Genomic DNA, 17289 nt, shown 5'->3' with positions numbered 1-17289 from the left:
TACATCACATGACACTGCCATGATGCCGTGAGTTTGATGCCCCTGCCATAAAGAAACATCTCCTCTTCCAATAATATCAAATAAGCCAAAATACCTCAAGATAGAAGATGAAAAAAGATTCACATTTACCTGTGCTGCAATTCTTCATTGAAAATGAATCAATAGCAGCTACACTCCTGTTTCCATTAGCAGTATACTCCAAGGAGATCCGAAAGGGCTTTTCTAGATATCCAACCCTTTGTTGAAGAAGCACCCATCTGTTTTCATGACACAACAAGAAGAAAGAAGAGAGGACAAACATGGTAAGGAAGCATATACTGGAAAAGGCATATATGCAGAATTAGCTATTTCACAGCTGCCCCATCATACAGTCGACCAAGGTCTCATTTCTACTGAATTCCCTTAAAAAAAGAACCCTAGTTGCTTTTGGCTTTTTTTTAAAGAGAGAAAAAAGAATAAAGATTTGAGAGAATTTGAGATATTACTAAGAATGGGTTCTACTAGCTACTAACACTTTTATCACCATGGTCTATCACACTACTATAACTAGAAATATCTTGCAGGCTTCTTTGTGTGCCTTAAAATCAGCAGAACTTTGTCTGTCTGTGGCTTCCTCATGAATGGAGCTATAAGCTATAGAACACCTTTGAATGCTTGAAATTCCTCTTGCACTATTCCCTAGGAATTGAGCAGCATATAAATTTAATAAATCATGCTTGGTTGTAGAGTCAGTCAGATGTTTAGACAGGATCTGGCATTTTTGTGGGGCTGCCACAGAGAGGAAGGGGTCAAGCTATTTTCTAAAGTGCCTGTAGGTCAGACAAGGAATAATGAGTGGAAACTGAACAAGGAGAGATTTAACCTGGAAATAAGGAGAAACTTTCTGACAGTGAGAACAATCAACCAATGGAACAGCTTGCCCTCGGAAGTTGTGGAAGTGCCATCATGTCAGACCTTCAAGAAGAGATTGGGCTGCCATTTGTCAGAAATGGTGTAGGGTTTCCTGCTTGGGTGGTGGGGTTGGACTAGATGACCTATAAGGTCCTTTTCAACTCTGATTATCTGTTATCTGTCTACCTATTGAGTTCTTCCCAAAGACTGGGATAGGCAGATGTTGTTGTTTAATTATATTAAAGGTAATTTTGTAGGATGTAGACTGTTTCAACTAAAGCTGCCTTTTGCAATTGACTGATGGTGATTTTGTCAATGCCGATTGTGTCCAAATATTTTGTGACTACACTCAAGTTGCCTATTATTATTGATACTGTCTTTGCTTTCTTTTGCGACATTTGTTCTACTTCCATTTGCAGGTCTTTCTAATTTCTTTCTCTTCTATTTATTGTCCCCAGGTATTGCAAGGCTCACTAGCCAGATTTTTTTGTCTTTCTTAGCAACAACTGTTAAATCAGAAATGTTATGAATCAGACGCTTGTCTGTTTGAATTCTAAAGTCCCAGAGCACTTTACCTTCTTCATTTTTTACTACTTTGTTTTATGGTCCCAGGAGTAATTCCCAACCTTACACGTCTAGAGTATTTTTCTCACAAATGGCATCTTATTCCAACCACTGCTATTAGTTTTAAAATTAAAATTAGTCATTGTGGGTCAGAACTTATGAACCTGGATAACAAGATCCATGAACAAAGTAATAGTAATATATGCTACCTATACCAGAGAAAAAGTTCATCTATCACTTTCTGTGAAATAAGATAAATACCAGCATGTTCAACAAACTGGTGGAAGTGACTATTATTTTTCTTCATGTTTGTATTTCCAGAGCACAGTGCCTATTTAGGGGTAGGCTTCAAAAATTTTAGGAACTGGTTCTCTGCCTGGTTGCTGGGTGGGTGTGGCTATGATGGGCGTGGCATAGTCGGCCTCCTGCATCATGGTGGGGTGGGCATTTTTGCCTTCCTCAGGCTCCAGAGGCTTTCCTCGAACCTCCAGGAAGGTGAAAATGACCTCCCTGGGCTCCGGAGAGCCTCTGGAGGCTGGAAACATGCCCATTTCTGGCCTTCCAGAGCTCCAGGAAGCCCATTTTTCACCTTCCCTGAGCCTCCATGCAGGCCCTGTACTTACCTGGGATCCAAAATGGGCTGCGTGGGTAGTCCTGGGAGGGACAGGATGGGGTGGGTGGACCCAGCCAAGGGTGGGATTTCGGCCGGTTCACCGAACCAACCATAAAATTAGCTACCAGTTAGCTACAGGTCCACCCGTATTGGGGTGAACCAGTAGCAGTCCACCCGTGGGCCTATATCTCACAATATCCACTTGTATGCTGTTAATGCATAATCATGAGTATCTGGCTAAATGGAAAGAAATGGTTTCCAGCAATCACAAATGTCACTAAATGGATGTAATGTCTTTCATTTCCCCTCATTTCTTGTTCCCACTCCCTTTTTTAAAAAAATGCTATGATGAGTTAATCATTGATGCATAACAGACTATATAGATGCAGGGGTTTGAAAAGCAAAATGCGCAATAAGAGACTAGACTAATTTTATTTTGTGGTACCACAAAGACTGTCTGTGCTAGCAGCTGGAAGAGAGAGTTAAAGCTCCATTAATCTTTTCTTTGCCTTTCTTCCCTTTTGAGGAAGTTCGCTTCAGCTCAACCTAATTCTAGTACTAAAAATTTCTAGGAATAAAACCTAACTCTTTTTTATTAATTACATATATAATGAAGGGCAGGAGATTTTTTTTTTTTAGTGAGGGTTATTTTTTTAGAAAGGTTTGGATCACAGAGAATAAAAGCAAAAATATGAATAATTAAAAACAGAAGTAGCATAGTGGCTATCTCTGTAGTTACTATCTAGAGATAACCACTATACCGCTTCTGTTTCTAATTTTGTCATTTTTGGCTTGAATATTGGCAGAATTGTCACCATCCATAAAGGGAGACACAGTGCCATAATCAACTCCTTTTCTGCTTCAGTGCCTTGAATATGTTTCTTCCAAGTTCATGGCTTACGGAATTCCAGAACTACAACCCAGCATCTGCTTTGCTTAGCATTTTACTCTGTTTGGCAATATACAGGCTGGAGAGTTGCTTAAGGATCAGTGAGAGACAATTGAAAGTAGAAAGTTCTGCTATTGTTTTTGCCCTTCCTCCCAGGATCTATTCTTCGAGATCATTACTTTTGTTTCATGGATTCCTTTGGGTCACCAAATTGAGAATACTTCATAAAAAACAAATAATAAGTTTTTTTTTGCTTGAGTTATTGCAGTTACTCATCTGCAAACAAACAAAACAATAAAAAGCAGTGCTAGAAAAAATTGCAGAATAACTTCAGCTGTAATAATTAATGCATTGTTTTCTCGTTTCTTTTTCCAGCAATCAGAATAAGGCACCTGTCATTTCAATAACAACAATTTTATGATGAGTATTAGTATTACCTTGGAGAAAAGGTTCAAACTGTGTTTTTAAAGGTTTGCTTAGACCAGTGGTTGCCAAATGGTGGGCTGTGGACCACTGATGGTCCATGGAAAATTTTGGGTGGTCCACAGAGAAATGTCATGCCCAAAGCATCCTCAAAGCAATTAATCCAGGCTGTGCGGGAACACAAGGCTTCACCACCCACATGGCCCATGGGAACACATGGGCTCATGTCACTTGCATTGCAAACAACATGAGGTAGTGAGGGGAGGGGGGAACTAGCCCCACTAGCCCCATGCGCCTGCTTCTTTCCACTTCTTTCTTCTTCTGCTTTTGGCTGCACACAAGGAAAGCAGCAAAAGTCTTTCTTTCTCTCCCCCAAACTCCACCAGAAATGAGTCTTTGGGACCCTACAAGGCATCCTGCTCCAAGAGGCTGTGCCATTCTAGTGGAGTTTGGAGGAGAGAAAGAAAGACTTCTGCTGCTTCTGCTGCTTTCCTTTCATGAAGCCAAAAGTCTCAGTCTTCTGTCTGTCTGTCTCTCTTCCCCCCCCTCCCCCACCCCCGAGAATGGAGCTGGAGACAGTATCCTGCGATCCCAAATAAAGAATGATTAATCAGTAGGAAAACGGGGTGGGGAATTTTCTTGCAGATTTTTTAAGGATTTTCCCAGGGTCTCTGCTGCTTCTGCTTTTTTGGTTAGAATACTCCTCAAATTAGTTGAAGTTTGGAAATTTGAAGCTTTTATTGTTGTTGTTAGTTTGTGATAATTGTTTTTATTCTTCTTTGTATTAGATGCAGGATCTCTGTATTTTGCTTGCTTAGTTTACATAACGCATAATACAACAAGGGAGTATATTTTGCATTTGGCTTGTTGCAGACAAGAAGTAGTGATTGGTCAAGACTGCCAAGTTGGCTTCCATGCCTAAGGAAGGGAATCTAAATCTCCCTACTCCTACTCCAACACTTTAACCACTACATGATACTTGTTCTATGTTTTCTCCTCAAGCTGGTGTTTTCTAGTTGTACTGGACTTCATCTCACCTGATTCTAAATTAAAATGTGTCAGACTGGGAAAACTGCACTCCAAAATACAAATGTCATTTGTGAGTTCTGTAAAATTTTCCAGAAACATTCATCCCATCACAAACAGAATTAACAAATGTTAAAGATGCTCTAGAAAATAAAAGCAAGTGTGCAGAGGAATTAAAGAAAGGGGGAAAAACCCCATTTTTTAAAAATGTGATTTTTAAAATAGATATTTTAGAAATATTAACAAGGCGACTTTGAAAGGGATTGAATTTGCATTGAAAAATGAAAGCAGAGGCCCTGGCCACACCTGTAATCAAAATGGGAAAAATGGTAATTCATATGGGGGAAGGCTGTGGGGGATATCTAAAAATCAGGATGGGAGCCACATCCATGTAGTTGTAGTACTGTTTCACAATTCAGTTGTGGTTTTAGAACTTTTCTTGACTTTTTGTCCCTCTCCCTTGATTTATTTGCAAATAACAAGATAGTTTTATTTTGTTTTGTATATGATGAATGCAGCATATGGGCAGAAGTGGAAAGATATAAATGAATACTGGATGGAGAAATTAATGCAACTGGCAGAGATAGCAAAATTGACTACTTTGATGAAAGCCGAAAGATAAAAGTTTATTTGACTTCTATATGGAGACTATACATGGGCTTCTTGATTGAGAAAAATAAAAATGCGGTTTTGATTTTAGGGTTTGATAATTAGGTTTCTAATTTGTTGTTATTATAAAATATTGTGTATTGTAATATACACACACACACATACATACACACATACATACATACATACATATTAAGGTTTATGTTTATACTTAGAATAAGTGCTTATTTTGCTACACAGCTTTTTATTGTTTAGTTTCTATATTGTTTATGGTTTTGTTTTAATTTAGAGTAAGAGGCTATTTTATTACATATTTGTATCTGTATTGAAGAAAATTGGAAGTCAATTTTTTGCATATTTTTTTCTTTTTTCTTGTTACTTTTTAACTTCTTCCCTCTTTGATCTCTCCTCCCTTTTTTAAATCTTTTATGGTTTTCTTATTTCTATTTATCTTTCTTTGAAGCTTACTAAAGTTGGTTAAAAAACAGTAACAAAGTAGGAAATAATTCCTATTTTTTACAAGGTGAGTGCCACTGTCTTTCTCTTTACGGGTAAAAATAAGAACATGATTTAAGGGTCAAAGTAACAGGAGCATCAGACTTATCCAAATATTACCCTTGGCTGGTTCTCTTTAAATTCTGACAACAAAAGTAGCTTGATTTGCCACCAGAAAATCCTAATAGATAATTATTCTTTCAAAAGTAAGGACAAAGTTAGTTTTAGAGATGCTTTATAGTGAAATACTAGAGCGTGTCATGCAAAACATCCTTTACCCTTTCCAAGACAGATGGATTTTAATTCTAGACACATGGTGGCCCTCAACAATAATTTCTATTTCTTTACCACCACTAACCCTCTGGCTAAATATGTCAAGAGTTTTAGGAATTGTTTTTCCTGAGTTACTGATGCAATAAACTTTACTTTTAAATTTTTAGACACCTATAGTTTACCATCAAAACTATATTAAACTTCCAGAGGTAATGTCAGGCAGGTATTTTATGCTGCTGAAATTCATGGCAGTAAATGGCCCAGTGGGAGCCAGATTCATTTTAAAAAACTGTAGCACATGTGCCTTCAGAAGTGACTGATCCTCACACAAAGAATATATGCTCTGAGGCCAATTTCTACAAAGCAGATGCCCGCCTCTCTGACAAAGTCCCCAAAGAAAAAATATACCACTAATTGCCATATTTTTCTATAGTTCTTTTGGAGGAAATGCCACAGAGTAAGGGCCTTGTGGAGTACACATTTTGTTCAGTCCCTGAGATGGGAGAATTGTTAAGATGCATTGCTTGAAGTTTCACAGAGAAAAGGGTTACTGCAGCTGTTATCCACGTGCCTTCTGTTTGTCTGTCTGTCCTTCTTTCTCCCACACAGTTTTATCTTACAATTATGAAAGCCTGACCACAGATTTTTCCTCTAATATTTCTTTCCAAGTCTGAATTTTGGGTTATACCATTCTTCACATAAACCAAAGCCTAGCTGGTAATTCTCAAATACTTTCCTCAAAAATCATAATCCTCTGAAACTCTGTCAATATGAATCTGGAATTAAAATATATTGTTGCAGAATTACAAGTTTTCCCATTTCTGCATCTCCTGTTGAAATGCTGCTATATACTCTTAAAGCTTTCCCAGTAAACAGAGATGCTAATATTGTCAGCCATCTTTCTTTTGGCAATTTTGGCTGTTCCTTTAAATGCTACAAAATAGTTCAATGTATACTCTTTGTCTTCTAAAGGATGGGTATTAATCTGGAGGTGTCTAGTTTTGTCCAGTTGTAGCCTAGTTTATTTATTTTTTCTTAATTCTGTGGACAATTTTGATATTTTGACAATATTCCTGCATATTTTTCCTGTCAACTTCCCCAAACACTGTTGGAAGCATCATCCACCACTGTGTTGCTTACTAGTAGACTGTGAATAAGTGACTCAAACAAAATCTGGCACCATGTCAATAAATTAGTAGCAAAATTAAAAGTATACTATCAAAAATCTGCAGGCTATAAACAATTATGGTGACGTAAAGGCTGTCATTTATATCACTTCAAGTCAAGAAAATAGTATTTTTTTTAAAAAAAAAAGGCGGGGGGAGAGAGTTCAGTTGTTATACCAAAGCTGAGAGAACAAGAAGTCATTTAAACTTCATGACCAGTTTACATTCTCTTGCTGGACACGCTGGACATACTAAAATTCTATCATCATAAACTAGACTTTCCCCATTTTCATTTGGTCTGACATTATTATTTATTGTTTGAGGCATTTTTTACTCTTATATATGTAAGATGTTGTAACATTTTATAGTATATACATATTTTGAGAAAGTAAATATATATGCTCTGCCATGGTATATTAGCACATGCCTCTCCAGCTGATGATTATTGGGATCGAAAAGTTTTAACAGTTTTAACTTATTTTCACTAGAACTGGAAAGTCCATGTTTTGGCACAGGAAGATACAACTCTTTCAGCATCCATTTACTCTCCTCTTTGTCTGTGTAGCTTGACACACATACTAGTGGTTTGAAATATAAGATGGTTGATTTATATTTACTTGAAATCTTGAGTGAGTGGTGCCCATGTGGAAACAATGAAAACATTTTTCAAAAATCTGAGATTTTTGCTAAAAAAATTAATGGGTATGAACAGGTGATCTTCAGACTCTCTCATGAAAAAAAAAGGGCTATATGTAAGAAAGTTTACGAGGTTCTTAATCTCAAAATAATTCTGTTCTTGATCAAGCTGCAAAAAGATTTTACTTTAAAATACTTTTCTATTCTTAAAAAATTGAAACTAATATCTATTATGCTATAACCCTTCAAATCAAATGGTTTTATTCATATGCCACAGCTTCACAGACATTACTTTCTGCTGATCCAAAAATGTCAATATATTCCAATATCATCTTCTTTACTGTAACAACAACAAAAAGTGTCCAGCTCTTCTTCTGGTCTAGTGGCAGTAAATCACTTGAATACTGTAACTAAATATAAAGAACCACATTTGCTTCCAATCCTTTGAGACTGAATATACATATTTAGCATACTCTTTATGAAAAGCTAGTTATGAAAATGAATAGAAAAATGCTGAGCAGTCACTTTTGCAATTTAAAGGTGAATGAATCAATCACTTGAGTTAATTTGTAATCTCTTTGAAAATGCAATCTGTTGAATGAATTATGTTTCAAAGGTTTACTTCCTGCCCTCCCTTTTTTTTAAATAACAGCCCTCAAGACCTCTTATTGCAATTAACAGCAAGCACAAATTACATATAACAAAATCATCTTGACAGAACAATAACCTACAGTGAACTAAGAGTTTTAAATAAAACAGAAGTGTGCCAAAAACTATACCTGTGCCAAATACCTGTTAGCTTAAATGATCCAAACTTGAATAATAAATTACATATCACATTAGCCATATGGGTTTTGCTTATTTTGATAGGAGTATCTGAACAGGACTGCAAATATCAGGCAGCATTTTAGCAGTCCTAATCTGATGGCTGTATATTTGGGACTCACAATGTTTTGCTACTTATGTTTTTGTAATTTGTTAACTATGGTTCATGGATTAGCCAAGCCAAATTCTGTTTATTCAACAGATAAAAATGTTTGGCTATCCCAGGCAAGATTTTATAGTTTTAGTGTGGGGGTAACATTTGGTGGTGATTTTGGATCCCTTTGGTTTTTTTACACTCATAATTGAAGATGGAAGTGTCATCGCTTTGCCTAGATCAATCACCTAGAACAAGTTGCAATAATCCATCTGGTATGTGATTAAAGCATAGGTATTGTGGCCAACTGTATTTTTTTTTTTTCTTTTAGGAAAAGCCACAGCTGTGTAAAGGCACTTGGCCACCACCCTGGTTAGATGTCCAAGATCTATTGAACCCTTATTTTCAAACTTTAGCTGACATAAAACTTTGTAGGAACTTTTTTCCGGCTACTGTTTTGGCTGAAATGTTCAAATAGGATTGTCTCATCTGCCTTTTTATTGTCATGGTTGTTCTTCTTGCTGCTGCTGTTATTGCTTGATAGTCAGTATGAAGCTATTAAAGTCTGGTCAGCTCAGAATTCCTCTGTAGAGTATTTGTGGTGACATTTTCATTCCAAAAAATGTATAAGAAAAGTTCTTTGTAAACTTTGATACAAATGGAACAAACATTAACTTCTCTGATAAACTGGAATATAACAATTATTTTAAATTAATATTTTTGAAAAAATTGAGGAATGGATATTCTGAGACAAAAACTATTACTCCACATTCCTGCAATTATTCACTTAACAACTGTGGCAATAAAAGATTGTAAAATGTAACAAAACTCACTTAACCACTGTCTTGCTTAACAATGGAGATTTTGGGCTCAATTGGGCTCAATTGTGGTGGTAAGTCAAAGACTACCTATACACTACAATAGCATGTTAACCTAAAACCAGTCCACTTATTTTATGGCACAGCTTAATCTCTGAAACTATTTTCCATTGTGTCTTCATGACATTGGCTTCGTGTGACTCCCAATTAAAACCCAAGGCTACTTTTAAGACTGTGTAGCTAGATGAAATAACAGAAATATTTTCCTAGTTATTTCACCATTTTTTTTTTGTTTTAGAATCAGCTGGCTTCATTGACTATTCTGTTGGCTTTGCAGTCAAACCCTTGAAAGTCAGATTAACCTAACACCTAGTGCCATTTTATGCTGATAGAAGCATGACCATTTTCCTTCAATCTCTGGGCTTTGACTTCCAGAGCCATTTTGCTTTGGGCAAATGGTTAAGGGGTTTGGTTTGAAGAATATTGTTTCCAAAAACCTTTCTGACAGGTGACTAAAGCTGCCAATCTATTCACCTACTTAAAATTTTCTTCCTCCATCTGCATCTGCTTTAAGGAGACTATTTGGTGGAGGTTTTCCTTCCAGGTTATGTTCTTTAGTGAAAAGGAATGGCTTTTTTGGACATAGATTTACTATTCTATGTTCAGAAAAAGTCTGCAAAGGGTTTAGCGCTAATCCACATAAGCATTATTCCAAAACACTGTTAAAAAGGAGCTGGAATAAAAGCTGGCAAATGCTGGGAGACTTGTGATTCAACATGTAATCACAGCACGAGTAGAACTGCATGGTAGATGAAAGTCATGGGGAAAAAGAGCCCAAGCTGAGCAGGAGTTCTAAAAAAAGAGATTAGAGACAATTCCAATGGTGGAGTGGAGAGAAGCAGAAGAAGATGACAGTGTGGCTACAGAAAAAGTTAGTGCAGATCTGACAACCAGAAAAACAAATCTTTATTTACAGAAGATGCAAAGTCAGTCTGGTCACAAAAGAAGATCGCAGACGGGTAGCCTAGAACTCTGCAGCTGGTATTTCGAAAGTGCCAGTTTCTCAGTAAAGATGAAAAAAATGCTAATAAATAGGTAATAAAGAAAAGACAGAGCTACTTACTCTTATTTTGGTTAAGTTTTCTTCCCACAAAAATTATCTTTTTTGCTAGGAAGTTGTGAATAACAGGATGAAAAGGCATAACTGAAATTTCAATTGACAGAACACTTAAGTGAGTTCTGATTTCCAGGACCAGATTAACTACTTCCTAGGTTGAATTCCTTAGTTCCTGGATGATTCCTTCTATGTTTTTTTTTTTTGAGAAATTATGAAAAATCTGAGAAATGCCAGCAGACTATGAACAAAAGTCCCTATCCTTAAGAGAGGGAAAAGGAAAATCTAGTAAATCAGAGTTTGGTCTGACTCTGATACTTATTAAGATTATTATTAAGATTCTAGAGATCGGTCTGTAAGCAATATGGTAACGTTTGTCAAAACCAAATATTACCAAATTAATCTTAAGTATTATTGGGCTTTGGATATTACTTCTGATATAGATAACACCCCAGAAAACATGAATACATATTCAAAACTGAAATATCAACAGAATATAAAAATAAAGTGAAATATATCAGACAAGTGCTAGCTTCTTAGGCAAGAAGGACTTAGCAAATAAAAATCAAACAATTGGCTTGATAATGATAGTCACAAACAAGAAATAATAGCTGATTGCAAACTGAATATGAGCTATAAGTTACATGATATGACAATATGATTCAAATGCCCTAAAGACAGCCACAGAGAAAAAAGGTCAAGACTTATTTTCTCTTATTCAAAGGGGAAAGCGTGGCATAAAGAATTTCAGTTATAGGAAGGCAGATTCCAACTGAGTGTGAGGAATTTTACTTCTAACAGTAAGAGCAAAACAGTAATGAAATGATTTTCCAAAGATATGGTGGGTTCTCCTTCACTAGTTTCTTACAATGCATTCAGAAAGTATTCAGATTGTTAAGTTTGGGTAATGAGAGGCTGAACCAGAGCATGAGTGCAACAAATACTTTATTGTAATAATAAAGGACTGAACGTGCTAGCCAAGCCTGGAACTGGCTCGCAGCGATCAGCAACTGGTTGGACCCCGCAGCCTGCTTTTATAGCTGGCTTCTGGGGAGAACCAACCAATGAGCGAGGGGGGAAGCCGCCCCCGCAACGCGAACGGACCTGAGTGGGAACTCCTTAGAGTTCCAGGGACATAACACCCTTTCCCCCAGATGCGAACATGCATAGTCTTTGAGGTAGGCAGGAGGTTTATGCTGGCGCCCAGAACGGCGCAACTCTGGTGGGTTGTCTGTCAGTTCAGAGTCTGTAGGGGAAGGCAGGATCGGTGGGAGTCACGAACGCGTCCCTCGGTTCGGGTTGGCTCGGGACTCGTAGGGCTGGTCACTGGGGACGTGCTCCCGTTGACTGGTTCGGACTGGTCAGCCATCTGGACGTCGCTGTCCGTGTTCGGATTCCCTGGATCGGCTGCTGGTGTAAGCAGGTCACCGGGATTGGTGCTGATGTGGGGTTGATGCTGTGGCCTCGCCCGGTCTGTAATTCTAAGTCACTGCTGACGAGGGTGCTGTGACGCCTTCGCAGCTGGTCCAGGTGCCTTCTCCAGATTCGGCCGCCTCCAGTCTGACCCGATATGACCTGGGTCCGGTGATGGCCACGATCTCGCCCGGGATCACAGAGGGTCTCCCAGCGAAGTTCCTCGCGAATACGGTTTCCTGTAAGACAAATGCCTAACCCCGATGTGGAAGCGAGGGGAGAGTCAGGGCAGTAATGTGGGTGAAGCCTGTCCAATACAGTCCTCGGGCGTCTGCCCATCAGGAGCTCAGCTGGGGACTTATTAGTGACTGTGCACGGAGTTGAGTGCTGGCTCATCAGGAAACGCGAGAGTTTGTGGTGCCAGTCATCCTTGCTGAACCTAGCTAGGGCTTCTTTAGTGGTCCTAACGGCTCTTTCAGCCAATCCGTTACTGGCAGGATGAAATGGGGCCGTGAAGATGTGGCGGATGCCCAGGTTGGCAGCGAACGGCTGAACTCGGCTGATGCGAACTGGGGGCCATTGTCGGAAACAATGGAGTCAGGCAGCCCGTGTATTACAAACAGGCGAGTTAATACCTTGGTAATCGCTAGTGTGGTGGTCGTGGATAGTTGTGCCACGTCAATCCACTTAGAGTAGGAGTCCACGACCACCAGGAACATTTTTCCGTGCAATGGGCCAGCTAGGTCGATGTGAATTCTGGACCACGGAGCGCTGGCGCTTTCCCACTTAGTGGGGGTGGCAATTGAGGACTGGACGGGATTCCTGGCAGGGATGGCAGGAGCTTACCCATCTGATGATGTCTTCGTCGAGGCCCGGCCACCATACGTAGCTGCGTGCTAATGCCTTCATTCTGACGATGCCAGGGTGCCCCTTCGTGCAACGCCTCCAGAACTCGGGTACGCAGGAGGTCGGGATGACCACTCGAGTGCCCCACAGCAAACAGCCCTGCAAACTGGATAACTCCTGTAGGCAGGTCTTGAAAGGTGTAAATTTGTTTTCAACATCACCGCCCGGCCACCCTCCTCACCCAGTCCAGTACCTGGGCGATCGTTGGTCAGTCTTGGATTTGGCCGCAATGTCAAGGGCAGTGATGGGGAGGTCCAATTGGGTGACCTCAAAGATAGCATGGACCGGAGCAGGGTCTTCAGCTGGAGCCGGCAGGGGGCAGCGGCTGAGGGCGTCTGCGTGGGACAATGTTTTACCTGGGCGGTGTATGAGTCTATACGAGTATGCCGCTAGAAAAAGGTCCATCTCATCATTCTAGGAGACAGGACTTGAGGGGTCTGTTTGTCCCCAGCTAGTAGACCCAGGAGAGGCTTATGATCCGTGACCAGCTCGAAAAAGTGGCCAAAGAGAAATTCGTGAAATTTCTTCACTGCTGCGACAGCTGCTAGAGCTTCCTTATCGATTTGGCTATAATTTCGCTCTGTCGCAGAGAGCGTCCTGGAAAAAAAGCGATGGGAGCCTCGGAGCCATTGGGGAGCCTGTGGCTTAACACAGCCCCAATTCCAAAGGGGATGCGTCTGCTGCTAGCACTAATGGAAGGTTGGGGTCAACTGAATAAGGACCGTCTCTGACGTGAGTAGTGATTTGACGGCGCGAAAGCGAAGTCTTCTTTGTGACCCCAGTGCCAAGGCGATTTTTTATCCAACAGTCTGTGCAGGGGTTCTGCCACTGATGCTTTATGGGGCAGGAAGGATGCGAAAAATTCAATAGCCCCAAGAAGGCCTGCAGTTCTGTTTTGAGGTTGGAGTGGGTGCCTCGTGAATTGCCTTAACCTTGGACTCCAGGGGGTGAATGCCTGAGGCGTCAATTTTATAACCCAGAAAGTCCACCTGTCTAGTGGCAATGGCACATTTTTCTTTTTTTAATTTGAGGCCATGCTGTCTGAACCTCTCTAACACTGCTCGAACTCTCTGGAAGAGTTGGGGTCTGTCCCTGGCCGAGACTAAGATGTCGCCAAGTAGGGTACTACACCAGGAGGCCCTGCAAAATCCGCTCCATGAGGGATTGAAAATGCCTGGGGCAACACTTACGCCAAATTGGAGACGCTTGCACCGGAAAGCACCCCTGTGGGTGACAATGGTCTGGAGTTCCGCTGTTTGGTTGTCAACAGGGAACTGTTGATACGCTTGAGACATGTCCAATTTGGCAAAAATGCTGCCAGGTTCAAAAGTGTGTAATAAATGCTGAATGACGGGCACTGGGTAAGCGCTAACTTGTAAAAACTTATTAATTGTGGTCTTGTAGTCCAAGCAAATTCTCAGGCTACCGTCTTTTTGAGGGGTGTGACAATGGGCGTCTCCCATTTGGCGAAATCTGTTGGCTCAATGACCCCTTGTTTTAATAATTTATCCAATTCCACATCTAATTTAGGCCGAATAGCGAATGGGACTCTACGCGGTTTTAGCCTGATTGGGACTGCCTGGGGTCAACTGAGAATGAGATAGGGGTACCGTTATAACACCCCAGCTCATCGCTGAATACATCTGAGTAATCAGCGAATAAGGAGTCAGTGTCGGAGTTTGAGACAGCATGGACTCCTGTTAGCCCTAGGCCGAGATGGGGAAACCAATCAAGCCCCAAGAGTGTGGGAGGTTGCCGTTAACTACCACTAGAGGTAGGTGACCTTTGAAAGTTTTAAAATTGACAAGGAACTTGCCTCTGCCGATTACAGGAATGTCCTTCCCTGGTAGTCCTTCAGGCTTAACTGGCACTTCTGGAGCCGGCTTCTTGATAGACTGGGCTGTAGCCTCCTGAGGGTGCTCCACGAGATAATTGAGAGCGCTGACCCCGTGTCAACCTCCATGCGACAAGGTTTACCTTCTAACAAAACGGAGAGAGAGATTTTACTAATGGAATGGCAAGCGTGCTTAGCATGGTGGCGAGTACGACAGTTCAATACTTGCCTTTGGAGTCCAGAATGTGAAAAGGAAGGGTACCTTTGTGTCGAGTTGTGAGAGGCTTGACAGACTCTCGCGATGTGCCCCTTTTTGTGGCAGATGTTGCAGGTGGCTCCTTTGAATTTGCAGGTGGCCCTCGGATGAGATCCACCACAGGATAGGCACAGGGTGATGTGCTTGGGTGGACTGATGCTTTCTTGCTTGGCCCTACCTGCGGTTGCCTGGTGTTGGTGAGGCGGTGGATGTCGGTTTCATCACTGGGGCCTTCCTCTCTGACCACCTCCTCGGAGTGGACTGGAACTGTCGTTAGCTTGGAAGTAGGACCATGGATTTCGGTGGCTGAGTGTGCTGCCAGTTCTGCTGCCAGGGCCTCCTCGGCGGCTTGTGCGAGGTTGAGGTCCTTCTTAGCGAGTAGGCGCCTTTGGAGGTGGAGATCCTTGACTCCGCAGACTAGCTGATCGAGGAGCATGTCCTCCAGGTAGGTTCCAAACCCGCAATGGAGTGCTGCGGTCCTGAGGGTGGCCATGTACTGGTTGATGGTCTCTTTGTCTGATTGTTTCCTCATACAGAAGGTGAATCGCCTGGCAATCTGTGAAGGTCTGGGAGAATAGTGGTTAGTAAGGATTTCTAACAGTTCTGACCATGGAACGCGTTTTTAACTCACGTGGAGCCACGAGTGCTGTGGCAGTGTCAAAAACGATGGCTCCACAGTAGATCAGGAAATATGATTTTTCCGGTGCTCCCTGCATCAGCCAGCCCAATTGCATCGATGTAATGGTTAAAGTGGTTCTTGTATGACTCCCACTTCTCCTCATCCGGCTTGAACGCTGGGAAGACTGGATTGGAATTCATAGTGAGGAAATCGGTTGTACAATCTGTTGGAAAAATCTCTCTGGGGCAGCAGCAGAAGGTTTCTAGTGCCTGTGGCAGGCAAGCATTTCAGCTCTGAAGAGGCTTTTCACAACCCTCTCTTTCTCTCTGGGCTAACACGTGGTTAGGCTGCCGGCCGTTAACAGCGTTTTGAAATTGCGCCTGCGTGGGCGTCAGTGACTTTGAAATACAGCACCGCGCTGTACTTTTAAGGCAGAAATTCAAATGACAGCCGTTTGAATTTCGCGCCTAAAAAGCGAGCGGCTGCGGCTCGCAGCGCTTCACTTTTCCTGTAGCTGGGCTAACAAGCGGCTACAGAGCGCTTCTCACTTGTTGCTTGCTGACCTTTCTCTGGCTGCGGATCAGCGTTCGCTCTCGTTGCTTGCTGACCGCTCTCTCTGGCTGCGGATCAGCATTTTGCTCTTATCGCCTGCCGATCGTTCTCTCTGGCTACGGATCGGCGACTAGTGATTCAGCGGTTGCATTGTGCTTCTGGTAGCCATCCCATCCTCGTCGCCAGTGTTAAGTTTGGGTAATGAGAGGCTGAACCAGAGCATGAGTGCAACAAATACTTTATTGTAATAATAAAGGACTGAACGTGCTAGCCAAGCCTGGAACTGGCTCGCAGCGATCAGCAACTGGTTGGACCCCGCAGCCTGCTTTTATAGCTGGCTGCTGGGGAGAACCAACCAATGAGCGAGGGGGGAAGCCGCCCCCGCAACGCGAACGGACCTGAGTGGGAACTCCTTAGAGTTCCAGGGACATAACACAGATCCCCTTCACTTTTGCCAATTTGTTGTGCTACATCCTGATTCTACAGTTGTTGCAATTCATTTCTTTCTCATTAATCTACACTCAGTACTCCATAATAACAAAGTGAAAACATTGCCATTTGTTTTTCTTTTTAATAAATTTACAGACATTTCTAAAATTCTCTTTTCACTTTGTCATTGTGGAGTACTGGAAATATCATTATGTCATTATGGAAAATGGAAATATCTCATTGGCATAGATATTCAGACCCATCACTCAGTACTTTTATGAAGTACCTTTGGCAGCAATTACAGCCTTTTTGGATGACACGGAAAGCTTTGCACACCTGGATTGGGGGGATTTCTGCCATTCTTCTTTGCAAATCCTCTCAAGCTCAGTCAGGTTGAATGGAAACTCTCAGTGGACAGTCATTTTCATGTCCCTCCAAAGATCTTCAATAGGGTTCAAGTCAGGGCTCTGTCTAGGCCACTCTAGGACATTCACCAAGTTGTCCCTAACCACTCCTGTGTTGCCTTGGCTGTGTGCTTAGGATCCTTGTCATGTTGGAAAGTGAAGCTTTAGCCCAGTCAGAGGTCCTGAGTGCCATGGAACAGGTTTTCTTTGAGGAGATCCCTGTACTTTATCCATTCAGCTGTCTCTCAACCCTGACCAGTCTCCCAGTCCCTGCCCCTGAAAAACACCCCTACAGCATGATGCTAACACCACCATGCTTCACTGCTGGAATTATATTGGGCAGGTGATGAGTGGTGCCTGGTTTCCTCCAGATATAGCATTTAGAATCGAGGCCAAACAGTTCTATCTTGATTTCATCAGACCAGAGAATCTTGTTCCTC

At 41.5% G+C, this 17289-nt stretch overlaps 1 protein-coding gene across 1 annotated transcript in view; it reads right to left on the bottom strand.

The window, feature by feature from the left end:
- LOC148127624 (ALK tyrosine kinase receptor-like) overlaps positions 1–17289 on the bottom strand; it is a 213346-nt gene that overhangs the window by 88498 nt on the left and 107559 nt on the right. Inside the window, exon 3 of the mRNA XM_087929823.1 lies at positions 130–257. Within this exon, the coding sequence (XP_087785949.1) occupies positions 130–257 (128 nt within the window). The remainder of the gene's footprint in view (positions 1–129; positions 258–17289) is intronic.

This window comes from Pseudonaja textilis, chromosome 1 (genome assembly GCF_049901715.1).
Source record: "Pseudonaja textilis isolate UNSWEBS1 chromosome 1, rPseTex1.2, whole genome shotgun sequence".
Classification (NCBI taxonomy): domain Eukaryota; kingdom Metazoa; phylum Chordata; class Lepidosauria; order Squamata; family Elapidae; genus Pseudonaja; species Pseudonaja textilis.
Note: the sequence above shows the minus strand (reverse complement) of the source record. Positions and strands in the feature narration are given on the sequence as shown.